This window comes from Stegostoma tigrinum, chromosome 9 (assembly GCF_030684315.1).
Source record: "Stegostoma tigrinum isolate sSteTig4 chromosome 9, sSteTig4.hap1, whole genome shotgun sequence".
Lineage (NCBI taxonomy): Eukaryota > Metazoa > Chordata > Chondrichthyes > Orectolobiformes > Stegostomatidae > Stegostoma > Stegostoma tigrinum.
In genome coordinates, this window is record NC_081362.1 from 84154916 (window position 1) to 84176910 (window position 21995).

The window sequence follows — 21995 nt, forward strand, 5'->3', positions numbered from 1 at the left end:
TTGAAGTATTGTGCAACTGAGAATGGAGATGCTTTAGAACACAGGAACAGGAATAGGATATTCAGCCCAGCGAGCCTGCTCCATCATTTAATATGATCATGGCTGATTGAATACTTCAATGTCTTTTGCCTACAATTTAAGCCACTGGCAGTCAGAAATCTATCAATCTCTGAATATACTCAGACGCTGAGTTTCCACAGCACTCTGAGAGAGAGAATTCTAAATATCCATGATCTTCTGAGTAAAAAAAATTCTCCTCTCGATCCTAAATGGCATTTTCTAATTGTGCACCCTGATTCTACATTCCCCAAACAGTGTAACATTTTACCTGCATCTACCTTTTCAGTATTTTTTTACTTTTCAATGAGATCACCTCTCATTCATTGAAACACTCGACATTACAAGCCCAGTTTTCCTAATATTTCTGCAGAGGACTTCTCCGTCATCCTTAACTGAATCAGGCAACACTTCACTGCACTTCTTTGTGGCAATAAACTCTTTCCTGTATTAAGGAGACCAAAACAGCACACTGTTTTGCAGGTAAAGTCTAACAAACTACTGTACAATTTTTTTTATTCATTCACAGGGTGAGGGCATAGCTGGGTGGGCCACCAATTATGATCCACCCCTAATTGTCTAGATGGCAGTTAAGAGTCAACCACATTGCTGTAGTTCTGGAGTCACATAAAGGCCAGACCAGGTAAGGATAGCAGTTTGCTTCTCTAAAGGATACGCTTGTCCAGCAGTCAACAATGGTTTTATGGTCATCGTTAGACACTTAATTCCAGATTTGTACCAAATGTAAATTCCACCATCTACCAAGGCAGGATTTGAATCTGGGCCCCTGAGTTTCTGGATTAAGAGTCCAGTGATAATATCACTAGGCCATCACTAGACTTTACTCTCCTAATTCCTGTTCAAGTTCTTTTCTGCTTCCTTTATACGCAAGGGTCTTATTTGATTTCAGGTTCCTACACGTCAAATATTTTCTTTATGAAAAAAAACTTTCAATATCTCCTGTCATCCAAGGTCCCTGAATCTAGCCATCCTTATCTAACACCCTCTCAGGAACATGCTAGTCCTGAACTCTGATCAATTGGCAAGTATGGTTTTTATTCAGGAATTACAGAATCCCCACAGAGTGGAAACTGGCCAATCAGCCCAACAAGTCCACACAAACCCTCTGAATAATATCTCACCCAGACCTATCCCCCCACCCTATCTCTGCCTTTCCCATGGCTAAAGCACCTAACCTACATATCCCTCGACACTATGGGTAATTTAGCATGGCCAATTCACCTAACCTGCAGATCTTTGGACTGTGGGAGGAAACCAAAGCACCCAGAAGAAACCCATGCAAACACAGTGAAAATGTGCAAACTCCATACAGATAGTCGCCCAAGGGTGGAATCAAATCTGGATCCCTGGTGCTGTCAGGCAGCTATGCTAACCACTGAGCCATGGTGCCCCATGTAACTCTAAGTTTCAAAGTCATTGTGGAAAGGCATAAGCTTCGTGCAGAATTTAAATATCTAAACTGGTGGAAGGCCCATTTCAATATCATTAGACAGGATTCAGCAAACGGACTGGCAAGTCAACATTTGGAAAGTGGGAGTTTTTAAACATAGTATTAATGAGAAATCAGGGCCAGTGTGTTCCTTTAAGAGTGAAGGACAAGGGCAGCATGTTCGGGAGAACCCCGGATATCAAGGGATATTGACAGTTTGATAAAGAAAAAGTAGGAGGTATATGTCAGGTAAAGCGCATTAAAAACAGGAGAGGCCCTTCAAAAGTAGTGGCTGTAGCGGGTTGCCTTGGTAGACAGGACCAAGAAAAATCCCAAGTCTTTTTATCTGTATATCAAGAGTTAGAAGATTGCCAGGGCAAGAGTGGGACATATTAGAGATCAAAGTGTCAACCTGTGCATGGAGCTAGCAGATGTGGGTGAGGCCTTAAATAAATTTTCTAATCTATATTCACAGAAGAGATAAACATCATAGCCAGGGATTTCAGTTGGAATGGTGAGGTTCTAGAATATGTTAAGATCAACAGGAAGTATTAGATGTTTTAGCAGGCATACAAGTTCAGAAATACCCCAGGCCTGATGAGATGTACCCAAACTGCTATGGGAGACAAGGGAGGTGATTGCTGGTGGATATATTTAATAATTCACAGGCCACAAGCAAAGTGCCAGATGACCCAAAGACAGCTAATGTGGTTCCTTTGTTTAAGAAGGGCAGTAGAGATAGGTAGGGATGGGCAGCTAGGTAATTACAAGCCAGTTGGCATGACATTAGAGTAGGGAATTATTGGAAAAAATTCTGAAGGAAAGGATTAATTCATACTTAGGATGCAGGATTGATCAGAGATAGTCAGCATGAATTTGGTACAGGGTCATTTTGCTGGCAAATCTAATTAACTTTTTGTAAAGGTAACTAAATATATTGATGATGTAGTGCACTGGATATGGTTTACATGGCCTCTAGTGAGACCCTTTGACAAGGTCCCACAGAGAAGGCTGGTCCAAAAGATATGGGCCCATGGGATGTAAGGCAAGTTGGCAAATTTGGATCCAAAACTGGCCTACAAATGGGGTAGTGGTGGAGGGTTATTTTTGTAATTGGAAGCCTGTGACCAGCCATGCACCACAGGGACTGGTACTGGGACCCTTGGTGTTTGTTACATGCATTGATGATTTGGATGCGAATGTTGAAGGTTTAATTAGCAAGTTTGCAGATGGTAGTATTGTTGTCAGTGGACAGCATGGTGTCAGGCTGCAATCTGATCAGCTGAGCATAGATGACACAGAATCCCTATTGCGTGGAAGCAGGCCATTTGGCCTATCAAGTCAAAACTGACCCTTTGAAGAGCATCCCACCCAGATCTATCTCACCCCCTCCAATTCCTGTAGCCCTGCATTTCCCATGGCCAATCCAGCTAACCTGCATATCTTTGATGTGTGGGAAGAAAACAGAGCACCCAGAAGAAACCCACTCAGACACAGGGAGAATGTGCAAACTCCACACAGTTGCCCAAGGATAAATTGAACCCAGATCCTTTGCACTGTGAGACAACAGTGCTAACCACTGAGCCACTGCGTTTGTCCTCAGTCAGGGGGAGGTCTGGGGCGGGGGGTGTGCAGGATGGTGACGAGAACCAAGGCCAGGTGGATCTCATTAACTACAAGATCCTTGATTGAGGTTGTTAGCCTGGGCTAATCAGGTAGCCCTCGCTGACAAGAGTTAAACAGGAGAGTCAGAGAGTCTCTTCATTCTGGGACTGGCTCCAAATGGCTGGTCAGAGCCTATGTACTCTGCACTTGTAAATAAAAGGCGTCTTGGTGACAGGATACCAACCTCTGTGCAGTTACATCAAGAATATTCTTGAAAATGAAGTTTTATAAGGTGGGAACATAGACATCGTGCACACATTTTTCTGGGTCACCTGGAACACCTAGTTAGCAAGATCTCTTATCTCTATATGGCTTACTTATGAATGGGTAATTTATTTACACTACAATGATTTATTAATTGTCACATGCATTTTAGAGTTAATAATACAGTAAAATACAGTTAAAAGCTTCACTAGTTGCCACAATCTGGTCCCATTTTGAGTAATATAATAATAAAAAGGATACAATATATATAACTTAAAGAGAATACTTTAAGAATAAAAAGGATAAAAGATATAACTGAAAGAGAATCCTGAGTCCTGTGCCAACACACCAGCAACAACTGTGCCACCACCTCTCCTTCAATGCCTTGTTGCCACCGCAGCAGACGCACCAACATATGAGTTGCCATTCTGTAGGTGCTATCTCTTCACTGCTGGGCACAGCTCGCTGCCGCTGATGCTGGGTCCCGTGCTGGACCCACACTCATCCTGTAATTGGGCGGCACGGTGGCACAGAGGTTAGCACTGCTACCTCACAGCACCAGGGACCCGGGTTCGATTCTAGTCTCGGGTTCGATTCTAGTCTCGGGTGACTCTCTGTGTGGAGTTTGCACATTCTCCCCATGTCTGTGTGGGTTTCCTCCAGGTGCTCTGGTTTCCTCCCACAGTCCAAAGATATGCAGGTTAGGTGAAGTGGCCATGCTAAATTGCCTGTAGTGTTCGGGGGGTGTAGATTAGGTGGGTTAAAGGGGGATGGGTCTGGGTGGGGTGCTCTGAGGTTCAGCATGGACTTGTTGGGCTGGAGGGCCTGTTCCCACACTGTAGGGCTTCTATGATGATTCTATGAAGCAGTACTCCCCGGCTCTCATGCTGCCTCAACTGCTGCCACTGCTGCAGCCAGCACCTTGCTAATGCCAGGTGTCCCCACTCTGGGCCCACTGCAACCAGGACCTTGGCTCTGCTGCCAGACCAGGCTGCCACTGCCACTGTCTCACCAAGAGTCCCATTCTGGCCGCCCTCCTCCAAGATGTCATCTTGCCAGCAACTCCATCATGAAAACTCTGGACACACTGCTGCCTTCAATCGCTGGAGGAGATTGTTGCTGCCACCACCTGCCTTGGACAGTCACCATGAGCAGCCATGTCCATCACTGCTCCTGACTACCAGGAGGAGCTGCATTTCGTACATGGCCTGCTCTAGCTGCTGTACCAATTTCGCTGACTAATCTGCTGCAAAAGGTTCCAAAGTAAAGAAAAGAAATAGAAAAAGAGCAGAAGTAAAAAGAAAGAAAGAGAAAAGAAAGCATGCAGGAGCAGAAAAGCCCCAGGCAAGCATCCATTTGCAGCCCTGATACTCCACAGCCTTCTTGAAGCTGGAGGGAATCTTCTATCAGGAGGGAACCTTCCCATCATAATGTTATATAGCCAGTGCTGGGGTCATTGGGAATCATGCACCTACCAGAGGCTAAATGAACCTCCAGCAGACAACAAAGAACAAAGAACAAAGAAACCTACAGCACTGGAACAGGCCCTTTGGCCCTCCAAGCCTGCGCCGATCAAGATCCTCTATCTAACCTGTCATCTATTTTCTAACGGTCTGTGTCCATTTGCTCCCTACCATCCATGTACCTGTCCAAATATATCTTAAAAGACGCTAACGTGTCTGCGTCTACCACCTCTGCGGGCAACGTGTTCCAGGCGCCCACCACCCTCTGTGTACAGAACTTTCCACACATATCTCCCTTAAACTTTCCTCCTCTCACTTTGAACTCATGACCCCTAGTAACTGAGTCCCCCACTCTGGGAAAAAGCTTTTTGCTATCCACCCTGTCAATACCCCTCATGATTTTGTAGACTTCAATCAGATCCCCCCTCAATTTCCGTCTTTCTAATCAAAATAATCCTAGTCTATTCAACCTCCCTTCTTAGCTAGCACCCTCCATACCAGGCAATATCCTGGTGAACCTCCTCTGCACCCTCTCCAAAGCATCCACATCCTTTTGGTAATGTGGCGACCAGAACTGCACACAGTACTCCAAATGTGGCCGAACCAAAGTCCTATACAACTGCAACATGACCTGCCAACTCTTGTACTTAATACCCCGCCCAATGAAGGAAAGCATGCCATATGCCTTTTTGACCAGCCTATTGACCTGCGTTGTCATCTTCAGGGAACAATAGACCTGAACACCCAGATCTCTCTGTTCATCAATTTTCCCTAGGACTTTTCCATTTACTGTATAGTTCGCCCTTGAATTTGATCTTCCAAAATGCATCACCTCGCATTTGCCTGGATTGAACTCCATCTGCCATTTATCTGCCGAACTCTCCAGTCTATCTATGGAGGGCTATTTCCAGCCTCTGCAAGGAGTTGGCTGGCATTGGATGGCACTTTCATCATTTAAGAAGCTGATGCACCGCCTTGGAAGGCCACTGAATAAAGCCTGGTAGCCTTCTAATGAATTCAGTAGGGAAGATTCCTTTCATTTATGGATATTCCACGCAGGAACCACCACATCAATAATGTCTACTCTTACAGCAACAGGGTTACTATATTCACCAATCTTCTCCACCCCAAAATTGCCAGGTTTTTGGCTATTTACCTGACCCTGATGTCTCATTGTGGAGTCCACAACTGTACACAATCCTTCAGATGAGGTCTAATAGTGTCTTGTAAAAGTTAAATATGACTTCCTTGCTTTTATCCTCTTATGCCTCTATTAGTAAAGCTGAGAACAACATATGCTTTATTTGCTGCTCTCCCCACTTGTCCTGCCACCTTCAATGGTCTGTGCAAATATAAACCAAGGTCCATTTGTTTTTGCACTACTTTAGAACTTTACCCTTATTTTCTTTCAGTATTCTCCCAACAAAAGTACATCATCTCACATTTCTCCCATCTGAATCTCATTTGCAACATATCTGCCTACTCCAGCAACTTAGATCATAGATTAGATAATAGAATCACTTCAGTGTGGACACAGGCCCTTCAGCCCAACAAGTCCACACCGGCCCTCAGAACACCCACCTAATCCACACATCCCTGAACACTACGGACAATTTAACATGGCCAATCCACCTAGCCTGCACATCTTTGGGCTGTGGGAGGAAAGTGGAACATCCGGAGGAAACCCAAGCAGACACACAGAATGTTGTTTTGGAGGTCTGCAACATCCTCTTCACAGTTTACAATTTTTCCAAGATTAGTATTATTCATAAACTTAGAAATTGTCCCCTGTGCACCAAAATCAGATCATGAATACACATCAGGAAAAACAAGGGCCCCAATGTGGAACTCCATTACAAACCTTTCCTCCAGCCTGAAAAATATCCATTGGCCATTTATCTGTTTCCTCAACACTCAATCAAATGTTATATCCATGTTACTACTGTCCCTTTTATACCAGGACCTACAACATTCCTCATTAGTCTGAAAAGGAACTGTGTCAAATGCCATCTGGAAAACCATGCATACCACATCAGAAGTGTTACCCTCATCAACTTTCTGTTACCTTTTAAAAAAACTCCAGCGAGTTAGTCAAGCACAACATGCTGACTGTTCCTAATAAATTCATCATTTTCTACATGACTACTGATTGTATCTCAGCTAATTGTTTCCAAGAATTACAAGGAAGTCGGGAAGAAAACCTTTTAGACAGAAAGTGGCGGAATTCCAGAACACTATGCTTAAATGCTCATCACATTTAAAAAGCACTTTTGAGGAGTCATAATCTACAGGACAACAAGTTGAAAGCTGGAAGTATTGAGTGTTTAGTCATGCTGGGAATTAGTGCCAGAATGCAACACCACTTGAAAACCAAAAGGAAACTTATCCAAAAATACAGTGGGATAGATGAGACTTTAGTTGCAGGTGTGAGTGAAGTGTCAACAGGCTGAATAACAGGTCTCTGCAGGTGATCAAGAGTGTGAGAAAGTGTCAACTGTTGAACAACGAGCAAAAGGATTACCTATAATCCAATTAAATGAGGCAGAGAGATAATTACAAATAATTAAAAATAAGATGGCGCTAGAGACAAACCAAATGACTGGAATATCATAATAGGTATAACAGTCACATGCCGAGGGTCACAACAAAGTAATGAGTAAATCAAAACTGTACAAACTGATTAAGGTAGAGAGGTCATAACAATTTATCAAAGTGATGGTGTCAAAACAGGCCAGTAAGGAAGATTTTCCACATACAGAAGTGTGGTGGGGTCGTACGTAGCAGGACATGAGCCCAAGATCATGGCTGAGACCGTCTTCATGGGTATGGAACTTGGCTATCAGTCTCTGCTTGGTGATTCTGGGTTGTTGTGTATCTTGAAGGCTGCCTTGGAGGACACATACGTGAAGATCGGAGGCTGAATGTCCTCAACCACTGAAGTGTTCGCCGACTGGAAGGGATCATTCCTGTCAGGCAAATGTTGCATGGTGTCCATTCATCCTTTGTCATTGCATCTCTGCATGATCTTGACAATATACCATGCCTTGGGACATTATTGCTTGCAGCATATGAGAGAGTCAACATTGGCTGAGTACACTTGCTGTGTAAGTGACAGTTGGTGTTCCCACATGTGATGGTAGTAATCCACGTTAATGATTTGGCATGCCTTGCAGCAGTTGCCGTGGCAAGGTTGTGTGGTGCTGTGGTCGATGTTGTCCTGAACGCTGGGTAGTTTGCCACAAACGATGGTCTGTTTAAGGTTTGGCAGTTCGAGCAAGACTTAGACACATGCATCTCCATCAAGGATGAACACCTCAGTACCTCACTCTACCACAAGTCCACAAACAATCTTACACTACTGCACTTCTCTAGTTTCCACCTAAACATATTAAAGAAGACATCTCCTACAGATAAGCCCTGATCAGATGAGGAGGAACAGGTCGGACACCTAAAGATTTTGAAGGATGTCCTCATAAGAATGGATACAATACTCAACTCATCAATCGCTAGTTCCAATGTGCCACAGCCAGAAACAGCAATGACAGCCTCAGAAGACTAACATGGGATACGACTGATGGAGTACCCTTCGTCATTCAGTACTTCCCTGGAGCGGAAAAACAGCACCATGTCCTTTCAGCTTTCAACATGTCATCAATGATGACAACTTCTTGCCAAGATCATCCCTACGCCTCCACTTCTCATCCTTAAATAATTACCAAACCTTAAAGAGACCATGGTTCACAGCAAACCACCCAGCCTTCAGGACAACATCAACATCACATAACCCTGCCATGGCAACCGTTGTATCATCAACATTGCCAGATCATCAACATGGAATCTGCCATCACACGTGGGAACATCAGCCACCATGTATACGGCAGGTATTCATGTGACTCAGATAATGCTATCTCTCTCATACAATGCAGGCAAGAATGCCCCAGAGCATGGTGCATTGGCGAGACCATGCAGACGTTTTGACAATGGATGAATGGACACTGCGCAACAATTGCCAGACAGTAATGTTCTCTCCCAGTCAGGGGACACTTCGGCGGTCAAGGACATTCAGCCTCCGATCTTCAGCTAAGTTTCCCAGAGCACGGTGCATTGGCAAGACCATGCAGGCGTTATGGCAATGGATGAATGGACACTGCACAACAATCGCTAGACAGGAATGTTCTCTCCCAGTCAGGGGACACTTTGATGGTCAAGGACATTCAGCCTCCGATCTTCAGGTAAGTCTCCCCCAAGGCAGCCTTCGAGATACAAACCAATGCAGAATCACCGAGCAAAAACTGATAGCCAAGTTCCGTACCCATAAAGATGATCTCAACCCTGATCTTGGGCTCATGTCGCACTACAGGTGACCCAACCACACTGTTCTATATCGCGAAGATCTTCCTTACCGTCCTGTTTTGACACCATCACCTTGATAAATTATTACAATCTTTCTACCTAAATTAGTTTTACAATTTTGATTTACTTATTAGTTTGTAGTGACCTTCAGCGTGTAACTCTTAACCTATTATGTTATTCCACTCATTCGGTTTGTCTCTAGCACCACCTTTTTTAATTATTTGTAAGTATTTCTCTTTCTCCTTTAGTTAAATTATAGGCCATCCCTTTACTCGTTATTCAGCTGTTAACACTTTACTCACACTGTCTGATACCCTTGATACCTGCAGAGACCTATTGTTCAACCTGTCACACCATTTGTATACTCTTTTGATAATTCTGTCCATGACCTCTCTGCTTATAAATTCTGTGCCTGTGTGCCACTCTCTCACTTCACCTGACAAAGGGGCAGCACTCTGAAAGATTGTGATTTCTTTGTGCAGAAAGTCAACTTTCCTGTCATCAGACAGCTCAAAATGTTTTAGCCCACTGAATCCCTTTGCTCCCACTAAGATTTGCTACTAAGTTGTCACCTGGGAATGGGGCAAGTATTAGATGTTAGGTAGAAAAAGTGATTGTTACATTATCTTCATTATTACAAACAAACTCAAATTTGAACATGAAGCAAGCTCTACCTTTGTTCCTTAAAACAAAGCAAGAAATGACAATAATCAGTATCATTGACCATTACAAAATAAATGCAGAAAATACTGTTTACAATAGCTTGCATTGTAGGATAATGCTTACCTCTCCACCATTCACATACTCCATGACAAAACATAAACGATCTTTAGTCTGGAAAGAATACTTCAAAGACTGCAATATAAAGAATCATAAGTGTACAGAGAGTTATTTGGATTATTTAGATTTGACAGTTGTCATGTTATCGCATAGAACAAATTAGATGCAAAATTTTAATGTAAATATACTTTCTTCTAAGTGACCCCTTAAGAGTTGCTAAAAAGCTGCATTTAACTTGAAATAAGCACTCCAAAGAGCTCTGATAATACTAAATAGTGATGAAAGATGCCAAATGTTTATATCCAATAGCAAATTCAAAAATTATAATGATTCTCCCTTCTCAGATTAATTTATAAAAAATGAAAGAACTGCTGATGCTGCAAATCAGGAACAAAAACAGAGTTGCTGGAAAAGCTCAGCAGGTCTGGCAGCATCTGTGAAGGGAAAAACAGAGTTAACGTTTCGGGTCTGGTGACCCTTCCACAGATTAATTTATAATTGACAGTTATTTAGTGGCATTTTACTTCTCAGTATTACATACGTTAGAATAGAATAAGAATAAATCTGAAAATCAGAGATGATACATTCTACTACTGGATACTGTTCGTTCCCTTGTGAAGCAGAACATTTTCACAACTAGTTTAAAAATATCAAACATTTTCTGCTCCATTTGAATAACATGAAAAGGGAGTCACCTACCATTAGAAGAAAATTTGTTGCAAACTTATTTTTTTCGCATTAGCCATAAGTACAAAGCGTTACTTTCTACATTACTACATCACTAACAGGTCACAGTGATTGAAGTAAATGAATATAAATTAATACTATGTTGAGTGCTCATAACATTTACTAAATAATTAAGACATCTGTGCTCCTTTAATGTACCAGAAACAACTTTTTAATAATAGAATTATCTTTGATCTCATAAAATGAGATTGCAACCATAAAATTTTACATCGAAAATGGCATTATTGTGCCTGAATTCTAAGAAAAATTGCACATAGGCCCAAGGATAAAAACTCAAGAAATAAAGTACTTTGTGTTGTGATTTCTTTGTAACCTGATGTATTTTGCCTTTGGATATGGTTTGGAACTGTTTGCTGCAACAAAACGCAAGTAGCTTTCTCACGCTACATTAATTGTAATTTATAAATGTATCAGTTAATATGCTCAAATAAAAGATTTCATATGCTGTGCTTATTCCAATATATTAATACAGAACAGATGTTGCTACATAATTTTGTAGCTAAGCTATAGCTATAACTGTCATTGTAAGCACCAATTATTCTCTCCAGGTCTAGTTTGTACCAAAATATCTTATAAACTAAAAGAAACAACAGTAGCTGGATCTTAACGATTAATGCCTGAATTGCAAAAAGACAAGTAGTTTTATAGTACTTACCGTTAGGAATGGATGCCTTGTGTTTTTTAATACTCTACTCTCTGTAAGTGTATGTGCTACCTCATCCTAATAAAAGGGAAAACAATTTTAAGTCCAAATATCTTAATGGTAGCTGAGCTTCAGAAAACAATTTAAACTAAACCTTAATATTAGCTTTGTTATACTCTTGTAAACTAGCTATGTAGACCAAAATTTTGCCAGTTACAACGTAACTAGATTTTTACTTCCATGAGTTCATAACAGTCTATTAGCAACTGTTTAACAAAAGGTGGGAAATAAATGATGTGCTGTTAAGATTTCTCTTAAGCATGTTCTTGGCTGCCTGTCCAAAACAAAAATAAATTGATGACTCAGTTTATGATCACTTTTCCTGAAATACTTTGAGTCATACAGCCATGCAGCATAGAAACAGACTCTTGGGTCCAACTCATCTTTACTGAACTGACCTAGCCCCATTTGCTAGCATTTGGCCCATATATCTAAAGCCTTCTCAGTCACATTCCCATCCAGATGCATTATAAATGTTGTGATTATACCTGCCTCCACCACGTACTCTGGCAGCTTGTTCCATACATGCACCGCCCACTGTGTGATAAACTTACTCCTCAGGTCATTTTTAAAAATCTTTTCTCTCTCATCTTCAATCTATGTCCTCTAATTTTGGACTTTCCCAACCCAGGAAGATGACTTTGTCTATTCAATCTAGCCATGCCCCTCACGATTTCATAAATCTCTATAAGGTCATCCCTCAATCTTCAAAGCTCAAGGGCAAAAAGTCCCAGCCTAGATTCTTTTGATTCTGGAACAATTCCTACAGATTGGAGGGTAGTTAATATAACTCCAGCATTTATAAAGTGAGGTTGAGAGAAAGCAGGGAATTATAGGCCAGTAAATCTCAGAGCGTTAGTGGGTAAGACACTAGAGTCCATCATCAACGATTTTATAGTATAGCACCTACAGAAGTTGCAAATTTGACACACAGCAAGGACATGCAAAAAGGATATTATACTTGACAAATCTACCAGAATTCTTTGAAAATGTAACCAGTGGAGATAGGTACATCCGTGTGGTTGTGGTGTATTTGGACTTTCAGAAGGCTTTTGACAAAATCCCACATAAGAGATTAATTTGTAAAATTAAAGCATATTGAACAGCAGGCAATGTACTGAGATAGATACAAAATCAATTAGCAGACAGGAAACAAAAAAGTAGAATAAATGGGCTGTTGCCAGAGGTTGCAAAGAGATACAGATAGAGAAAGAGAGAGAGAGACTGAGAAAGGTACAAGCTGTTGACATTGCTGCCTGGGGAGATGTTAGCCAGAGGTTGCAGAAAGAGAGAAAGAGAGATAGACAGAGAGGATGGTAGATTGGCTCCAAATCAATGTGTTTGTTGATAGAGTTCCAGTTGGAATGCCATGCTTCTAGGAATTCTCATGCGAGAATTCTTGGGTCTCTGTTCAGCAACACCCTCCAGGGCCCTACCAATAACTGTTCAAGTCCTGCCCTGGTTTACCTCACCAAAATACCGAATGTTTATCGAAATTAACCCATCTGCCATTCCGTGACCCATTGGCCCATCTGATTAAGGTCCCATTCTTATTCACTGCCCACTATGCAGTGATTGGAATGAGGTCAGGCAGGTGGACCTCGTTGAATTTGAGTCCCCTGATTGGGGCTGTTGGGAGATATTTCTGAAAAATTGTCCAGTGTAGATATATGGGTAGAAATTACAATTAAGAAAGGAAAGATCGCTTTGATGGGATTGTACTAAAGGACCCCAACAGTAAAGGAGAAATTGAGAAACAAATATGTAGGGAGATGTCAGATATATGCAAACATAATAAGTTTGTAATAATGGGGGAATAATGAGGGATTTTAATTTTCCAAACATTGAAGGGGACTACCGCTGTGTTAAAGGTTTGGATGGTGAAGAATTTGTCAAACATGCTCAAGAAAATTTTCTTTATCAGTATGTGGATGCTCCTAATATAGAAAGAACAAAACTAGACTTTCTTTTGGGTAATAAGGCAGTACAGGTGACTGAAGTAAAAGTAAAAGACCACTTTGGGTCTAGCAATCATAATTCTATTAGTTTCAAAATGGTTATGGAAAAGCATAAGCCTTCCATAAAAGTTGAAGGTTTTAATTGGAGTAAGGCAAATTTTAATGGTATGAGTCAAGAACTTTCAAAAGTTGATTACAGTAGACTGTTTGCAGGTAAAAGGACATTAGGCAAGTGGGAGACATCCAAGAGTGTGATGACGAGAGTTCAGAGGCATTTTGTTCCTCTTAGAATGAGGAGTAAGGCTGATAAGATTAAGGAACAAAGATATTGAGGTTCTGGTCAAGAATAAAAGAGGATCTTATTTTAGACATAGACAATTCCTTAATCAATATAAAGAGCGTAGGGGCATTCTTAAAAGAGAAATCAAGAAGGCAAAGAGGGCATATGAGCTAGCATTGGCAGATAAGTCAAGGATAATCCAAAAAAATTCTACAAATACATTAACAGCAAGAGGGTAACTAGAAAAACAGTTGTATCTCTTAAAGATCAAGGAGGCCATCTTTGGTCGAACCCCAAAAGATGGGAGAAATAGTAAATGAATATTTTGCGTCAGTTTTTACTGTGGTGAAAGAAGTGGAGTCTAGAGAGTGCAGAGAAATAAACTTTCATGTTTTAAAAACAGTTCACATTATAGAAGAGTAAGTACAGAATAAATCTCCAGGACCTGAACTAATGTATCCCAGAATGTTATGGGGCGGAAAGAAATTACAAGACACCATGTAAAAATATTAGCATCATCTATAACTACAGGTGAGGTGCCTCAAGTCTGCAGGGTGGTTAATGCTGTACTTTGGTTTAAGAAAGGTTGTATGGAGAAACTGGGGAACTACAGACTGTGAGTCTGACTTTGGTTGTGGGTAAATTGTGGTGGTGATTATAAAATATAGGAATGATGAACATTTAGAGGGGCAAAAATTGTTTAGGGATAGTATGGTTTTATGCTGAAGACTGGACCCAGTATGCGGAAAGGATGCATGAATTTTTTCCAGGCAAATGACTTTGAGACAGGCAAAAAGCAACGAGTAATTCTCCTGACAGCCTGTGGACCCACAGATTTTTCAATTATTAGAAGCCTAACTTTCCCTGAGACACAAGACACTAAAACCTTTCAAGAGTTAAGAGATTTAGCTAAAGAATATTATGATCCCAAGTCTCCTCAAATTCCAAGATGCTATGCATTTTACTCGGCAATTTGAGATCCAGGGGACTACTTATCAGAATTTTTGAGGAGATTAAGACAGCCAGCAGAGGCATTAGATTTGGGTTTAACCCTAAGTGAGATGCTGAGAGACAATTTGGGGTTAATGATGTGATCATACAAAAGTGCCTACTAACTGAAGCCCAACTTTCAAACAGGCACTACAACTGGCTTTATAATTGGAAAATGTGACAAGTGAAGCTTATGAGTTACAGAGTATTCTGACAGAAGTGCACCCTCACGAGGCTGATCGAATTTGGGGAACACCTCGAGTGAAAGCAATTGTATTGCCTCACTCAGGACATATCCTGAGCAGAAGAACTCTAGGGCAGTCCGCAGCAAAACGATGAAACAAAGTCAAGCCTCGGCCAAACAGTTAAAGATTTCTCTAGGATCCAGACCGGCAGGCCATTGTAGTTGTTCCCGATATGCAGACTCAAGATGGCAAAAGAGTTGCCCTAGGCCTGAAATGAGCATGATAACTCAAGGTCAGTATCCAGGAGAATGCACATCCTGTAAAGTCCACCTATATCTAGTTTGGAACAGTTAAGCTGCTTAGCAAGATCCAAGTCAGAACCATTCAAAGTAAACATCTGGTTAAATGGTCACCCAGTTCTAAAGGTGGTTGCTACCGTTGCAGAGCCAGTCATTACTAAAATTCGCTCTGTACTCCAATGCTTCTGTTTGCATAAGACATCAGCCAAGCTACACACAGATTAAGGGTAAAAATTTCATTTTAGTCGCTTAATGAGGAGCAGCTGGTTCAGTCACCACTGATTGGAGTAAGAGGCTCTGGCCCAAGCTTGGCGAGGTGAAATTGGTTGAGAAAAGTTCAACTTGATTGGATCAACATTGCTCGATTAGAAAATGGCTGCCTGAGTGAGGTCCTAATTGAATACCCAGAGGTTTTTCAGGAAGGGCTAGGAACTATCAAAGGAACCAAGGCCACTTTACATGTTAACGAAGAAACAGTTCCACGATTCTGCGAGACCCATCCAGTACCATTTGCCTTCTGTGCAAAAGTAGAGGCAGGAAGCAGGAGGCTGGAAAGCAAAGGCATCATCAAACCAAGATAATAAAATGTGAGGCTGGATGAACACAGCAGGACAAGCAGCATCTCAGGAGCACAAAAGCTGACGTTTCGGGCCTGGACCCTTCATCAGAGAGGGGGATGGGGAGAGGGAACTGGAATAAATAGGGAGAGAGGGGGAGGCGGACCGAAGATGGAGAGTAAAGAAGATAGGTGGAGAGAGTATAGGTGGGGAGGTAGGGAGGGGATAGGTCAGTCCAGGGAAGACGGACAGGTCAAGGAGGTGGGATGAGGTTAGTAGGTAGATGGGGGTGCGGCTTGGGGTGGGAGGAAGGGATGGGTGAGAGGAAGAACCGGTTAGGGAGGCAGAGACAGGTTGGACTGGTTTTGGGATGCAGTGGGTGGGGGGGAAGAGCTGGGCTGGTTGTGTGGTGCAGTGGGAGGAGGGGACGAACTGGGCTGGTTTAGGGATGCAGTAGGGGAAGGGGAGATTTTGAAACTGGTGAAGTCCACATTGATACCATTAGGCTGCAGGGTTCCCAGGCGGAATATGAGTTGCTGTTCCTGCAACCTTCGGGTGGCATCATTGTGGCACTGCAGGAGGCCCATGATGGACATGTCATCAAGAGAATGGGAGGGGGAGTGGAAATGGTTTGCGACTGGGAGGTGCAGTTGTTTGTTGCGAACTGAGCGGAGGTGTTCTGCATAGCGGTCTCCAAGCCTCCGCTCGGTTTCCCCAATGTAGAGGAGGCCACACTGGGTACAGTGGATGCAGTATACCACATTGGCAGATGTGCAGGTGAACCTCTGCTTAATGTGGAATGTCATCTTGGGGCCTGGGATAGGGGTGAGGGAGGAAGTGTGGGGGCAAGTGTAGCATTTCCTGCGGTTGCAGGGGAAGGTGCCGGGTGTGGTGGGGTTGGAGGGCAGTGTGGAGCGAACAAGGGAGTCACGGAGAGAGTGGTCTCTCCGGAAAGCAGACAGGGGTGGGGATGGAAAAATGTCTTGGGTGGTGGGGTCGGATTGTAAATGGTGAAAGTGTCGGAGGATGATGCGTTGTATCCGGAGGTTGGTAGGATGGTGTGTGAGAACGAGGGGGATCCTCTTGGGGCGGTTGTGGCGGGGGCGGGGTGTGAGGGATGTGTTGCGGGAAATACGGGAGACGCGGTCAAGGGCGTTCTCGATCACTGCGGGGGGAAAGTTGCGGTCCTTAAAGAACTGGGACATCTGGGATGTGCGGGAGTGGAATGTCTTATCGTGGGAGCAGATGCGGCGGAGGCGGAGGAATTGGGAATAGGGGATGGAATTTTTGTAGGAGGGTGGGTGGGAGGAGGTGTATTCTAGGTAGCTGTGGGAGTCGGTGGGCTTGAAATGGACATCAGTTACAAGCTGGTTGCCTGAGATGGAGACTGAGAGGTCCAGGAAGGTGAGGGATGTGCTGGAGATGGCCCAGGTGAACTGAAGGTTGGGGTGGAAGGTGTTGGTGAAGTGGATGAACTGTTCGAGCTCCTCTGGGGAGCAAGAGGCGGCGCCGATACAGTCATCAATGTACCGGAGGAAGAGGTGGGGTTTGGGGCCTGTGTAGGTGCGGAAGAGGGACTGTTCCACGTAACCTACAAAGAGGCAGGCATAGCTGGGGCCCATGCGGGTGCCCATGGCCACCCCCTTAGTCTGTAGGAAGTGGGAGGAGTCAAAAGAGAAGTTGTTGAGGGTGAGGACGAGTTCAGCTAGGCAGATGAGAGTGTCGGTGGAGGAGGACTGGTCGGGTCTGCGGGACAGGAAGAAGCGGAGGGCCTTGAGGCCATTTGCATGCGGAATGCAGGTGTATAGGGACTGGACGTCCATGGTGAATATGAGGTGTTGGGGGCCAGGGAATTGGAAGTCCTGGAGGAGGTGGAGGGCGTGGGTGGTGTCACGGACGTAGGTGGGGAGTTCCTGGACCAAAGGGGAGAAAATGGAGTCCAGATAGGTGGAGATGAGTTCGGTGGGGCAGGAGCAGGCTGAGACGATGGGTCGACCAGGGCAGGCAGGTTTGTGGATTTTGGGAAGGAGATAGAAACGGGCCGTGCGGGGTTGGGGAACAATGAGGTTGGAGGCTGTGGGTGGGAGGTCCCCTGAGGTGATGAGGTCGTGAATGGTGTTGGAGATGATGGTTTGGTGCTCGGGTGTGGGGTCATGATCGAGGGGGCGGTAGGAGGTGGTGTCGGAGAGTTGGTGTTTGGCCTCGGCGATGTAGAGGTCAGTGCGCCATACTACCACTGCGCCACCCTTGTCTGCGGGTTTGATGGTGAGGTTGGGGCTGGAGCGGAGGGAGCGGAGGGCTGCCCGTTCTGCGGGGGAGAGGTTGGAGTGGGTGAGAGGGGTGGAGAGGTTGAGGCGGTTAATGTGTCGACGGCAGTTGGAGATGAAGAGGTCGAGGGAGGGTAGGAGGCCTGGGGGTGGTGTCCAGGAGGAGGACTTGTGTTGGAAGCGGGTGAAGGGGTCAGTGGAAGGAGGATTAGGTTCCCGATTGAAGAAGTAGGCATGGAGGCGAAGACGGCGGAAAAACTGCTCTATGTCCAACCGTGACTGGTATTCGTTGATGTGTGGTTGTAGGGGGAGAAAGGTGAGCCCCTTACTAAGGACTGACCGTTCATCCTCAGTCAGTGGGAGGTCTGGGGGGATGGTGAAGATGCGGCAGGGCTCAGTGTGGCTGTCTTCTCTGGGGCTGCTGGCTGTGGAGGTTGTGGGCGGAGCGATGAGGTCGTCGGCCGTGGCCGGGGTTCCGCCGGCCGTGGGCGGGGTTCCGTCGGCTGTGGGCGGGGTTCCGTCGGCGTCGGCCGTGGGCAGGGTTCCGTCGGCGGTTGGAGTATCGGGGTGGGCGGCAGCAGCTGAGGTGAGGGTGGTGTGTGGGGTGTTGTACCTGGACGTGGAGGTGGTGACTGCAGCAGCGGTTCCGGAAGTTCTGTGGCCGGTGGAGGCAGATGTGACGTCATCGGTGGGGTCTCCAGCCGTGTCCTCATGGTCAATGGCGGCGGGTGCATGGTGGGGCAGGGGCAGGGACAGAGTCGGGATTTGGGAGGCGCAGGAATCCTCTTGTGGGTGGCGGGGGCCAGTGAGCTGGTTGTACTTACGATTTTTGGTGTCCAGTGAAGCTGAGTGAAACTGGGTATTCAGTCTGTGGATCCTGCGGAGGATAAAAAACAGCAGAGGTCCTTTGCAGGTCTGGGAGAGGGAGGCTCTGAGCTGGGGCAGGCTGGATTGCAGTGCCTGGAGGTGCCGGCGCATGGCTGCAAGTGTCTGTTTCAGGACTCGCAGGGAGAAACGCTTCTGAAGGGTCTGAATATTCTGGGTGTAGAGGTGGTCACGGTTGGGGCCAAATTGGGAAGGCTGAAATGTGGACTGTAGTCCCTTGGGGATGATCTGGTTCCGTAGGCAGGTGCTGAGGAAGGTGATGTGGCTGTGGTACCCACCACCCAAGACATTTTTCCATCCCCATCCTGTCTGCTTTCCGGAGAGACCACTCTCTCCGTGACTCCCTTGTTCGCTCCACACTGCCCTCCAACCCCACCACACCCGGCACCTTCCCCTGCAACCGCAGGAAATGCTACACTTGCCCCCACACCTCCTCCCTCACCCCCATCCCAGGCCCCAAGATGACATTCCACATTAAGCAGAGGTTCACCTGCACATCTGCCAATGTGGTATACTGCATCCACTGTAACCGGTGCAGCTTCCTCTACATTGGGGAAACCAAGCGGAGGCTTGGAGACCACTTTGCAGAACACCTCCGCTCAGTTCGCAACAAACAACTGCACCTCCCAGTCGCAAACCATTTCCACTCCCCCTCCCATTCTCTTGATGACATGTCCATCATGGGCCTCCTGCACTGCCACAATGATGCCACCCGAAGGTTGCAGGAACAGCAACTCATATTCCGCCTGGGAACCCTGCAGCCTAATGGTATCAATGTGGACTTCACCAGTTTCAAAATCTCCCCTTCCCCTACTGCATCCCTAAACCAGCCCAGTTCGTCCCCTCCTCCCACTGCACCACACAACCAGCCCAGCTCTTCCCCCCCACCCACTGCATCCCAAAACCAGTCCAACCTGTCTCTGCCTCCCTAACCGGTTCTTCCTCTCACCCATCCCTTCCTCCCACCCCAAGCCGCACCCCCATCTACCTACTAACTTCATCCCACCTCCTTGACCTGTCCGTCTTCCCTGGACTGACCTATCCCCTCCCTACCTCCCCACCTATACTCTCTCCACCTATCTTCTTTACTCTCCATCTTCGGTCCGCCTCCCCCTCTCTCCCTATTTATTCAGTTCCCTCTCCCCATCCCCCTCTCTGATGAAGGGTCTAGGCCCGAAACGTCAGCTTTTGTGCTACTGAGATGCTGCTGGGCCTGCTGTGTTCATCCAGCCTCACATTTTATTATCTTGGAATTCTCCAGCATCTGCAGTTCCCATTATCTCGCATCATCAAACCAGTCCAGTTTGCGGAATGGGCAGCACCTGTAATTTCAATTGTGAAGCCCAAGTGATTGGTTCACCTTTGTGGGGATTTCAAACAAACAGTAAACCATTTCTTGCAGGTGGATATATACCCAATCCCTTGCATAGAGGATTTATATGCAAAGCTGGCAGGGCTCTGTCCTTCATGAAGCTCGACATGAGCCATATGTACATGCAATCACTATTAGATAAGGATTTCCAGAAGTATGCTACAATTAATACCCATAAGGGTTTGTCCAATGTACAAGACTACCTTTTGGGGTACCATCAACCTGTGCCATTTTCCAGCAGATGATGCAGAAAATTTTACAAGGTCTACTCCAGGTTGCCATTTATGTGCTAATAACAGGGAAGACCAATAAAGAGCATTTAGAGAACTTGGGCACAGTATTAAAACACTTTTCCGATGCTGGTGTACGCCTTAAGAGTGAAAAATGCATGTTCCAGGCACCCCAAGTGACATACTTGGGCGAGAGTCGACAAGACTGGGTTATACCTTTGGAAGATAAAGTGAGAGTGATCAAAGGTGCCCTGGCTCCCATGTTTGCACTGGAGCTTCGATCATTCCTTGGGTTGGTGAAATAGTAAGAAATTTCATACGTAACCTGCCCTCCATCCTATCATCTTTAATTTGCTATTGAAAGGGGATTAGCCTTGGAAATTGTCTCCAAGCCAAAATGTAGCACTTAGGGAAGTGAAGAAGCATATATCATCATCTAAGGTCCTGGCATACTTTGATCCCAAATGAATTGCGTTGCTGACATGCAATGCCTCCCTGAATGGAATCGGAGTAGTATTGGAGTAGTGTTGGCTCACCGGTGGCCCAGCAGAGAGGAACACCCGACAGTGTATGCTTCCTGGACTTGGTTGATGCCGAGCAAAGATATGCCCAGATAGAGAAGGAAGGATTGATGGTTGTCTCTGGTGAGAAAAAATTCCACCAATACATTCACCGAGATAACAGACCATAAAGCCCTGCAAGGGCTACTTAAAGAGGGCAGGGCTGTGCCGCCTAGAGCTTCAGGTCAGATTCAGCAATGGGCTCTTATTCTGAGTACACAAAATTACAAATTGGAACACTGTCCAAGCGGCAAAGTATCAAACGTTTCTGCCTTAAGCCACCTCACCACTGGTGATGTTGCCTCTAGAAGAGTTGTTCCTGCTTTAAACTTTCGGGACACCATTCCCATTGCCGCTGACAATATCAGACTATGGACACAAAAAGATCCAATCCTGGCAAAACTAAAACAACTAGTGGTGACTTGGGAAATTAAACAGCCAGCACAACTGAAACCCTTCTGGACCTGGTGAGACCAGATCACCATGGAGGATAGATTGTGACTCTGTGATTCCAATGCTACCAGATACTGGCTGAACTCCAGCAGGGTCATCACAAGTTTCCAATATGAGGGTATTGGCATGAAGTTATGTCTGGTGGCTAGGATTGGATGTGGACATGGTCATGTTGATGGGGCAGTGCCCAGAGTGCCAACAATGTCAAAAATTACTACCAGTAGGCTAGGTACACCCTGGACTCAATCACATGTTGACTCGATCACATGCCAGTCCTTTCATGGGCTCAATAACAAAGTTGCTGGAAAAGCTCAACAAGTCTGGCAGCATCTGTGAAGGGAAAAAACAGAGTTAACGTTTTGGGTCCAGTGACCCTTCCTCAAAACTGGGCGCAATGTTTTTATGTTTTTATGTTTTAGTCATTGAGAACACCTATGGAATATGCATGGAGTACATTCGTCAAACACGGGAGCGACGACTGAAAACTTGTGAGCATTTTTTGCAATACATGCACTCCTGCAGGTATTGGTTATAGAC

General features: G+C 45.0%; 1 protein-coding gene across 12 annotated transcripts in view; it reads right to left on the reverse strand.

The window, feature by feature from the left end:
- The window catches only part of akt3a (v-akt murine thymoma viral oncogene homolog 3a), a 397520-nt gene that overhangs the window by 83625 nt on the left and 291900 nt on the right, over window positions 1–21995 (reverse strand). For all 12 annotated transcript variants that reach the window (XM_059648719.1, XM_048536499.2, XM_059648714.1 and 9 more), the window contains 2 exons: window positions 11375–11440; window positions 9979–10047 (listed from right to left, as the gene is read on the reverse strand). In XM_059648719.1, coding sequence (XP_059504702.1) covers window positions 9979–10047; window positions 11375–11440 — 135 coding nt within the window. The remainder of the gene's footprint in view (window positions 1–9978; window positions 10048–11374; window positions 11441–21995) is intronic.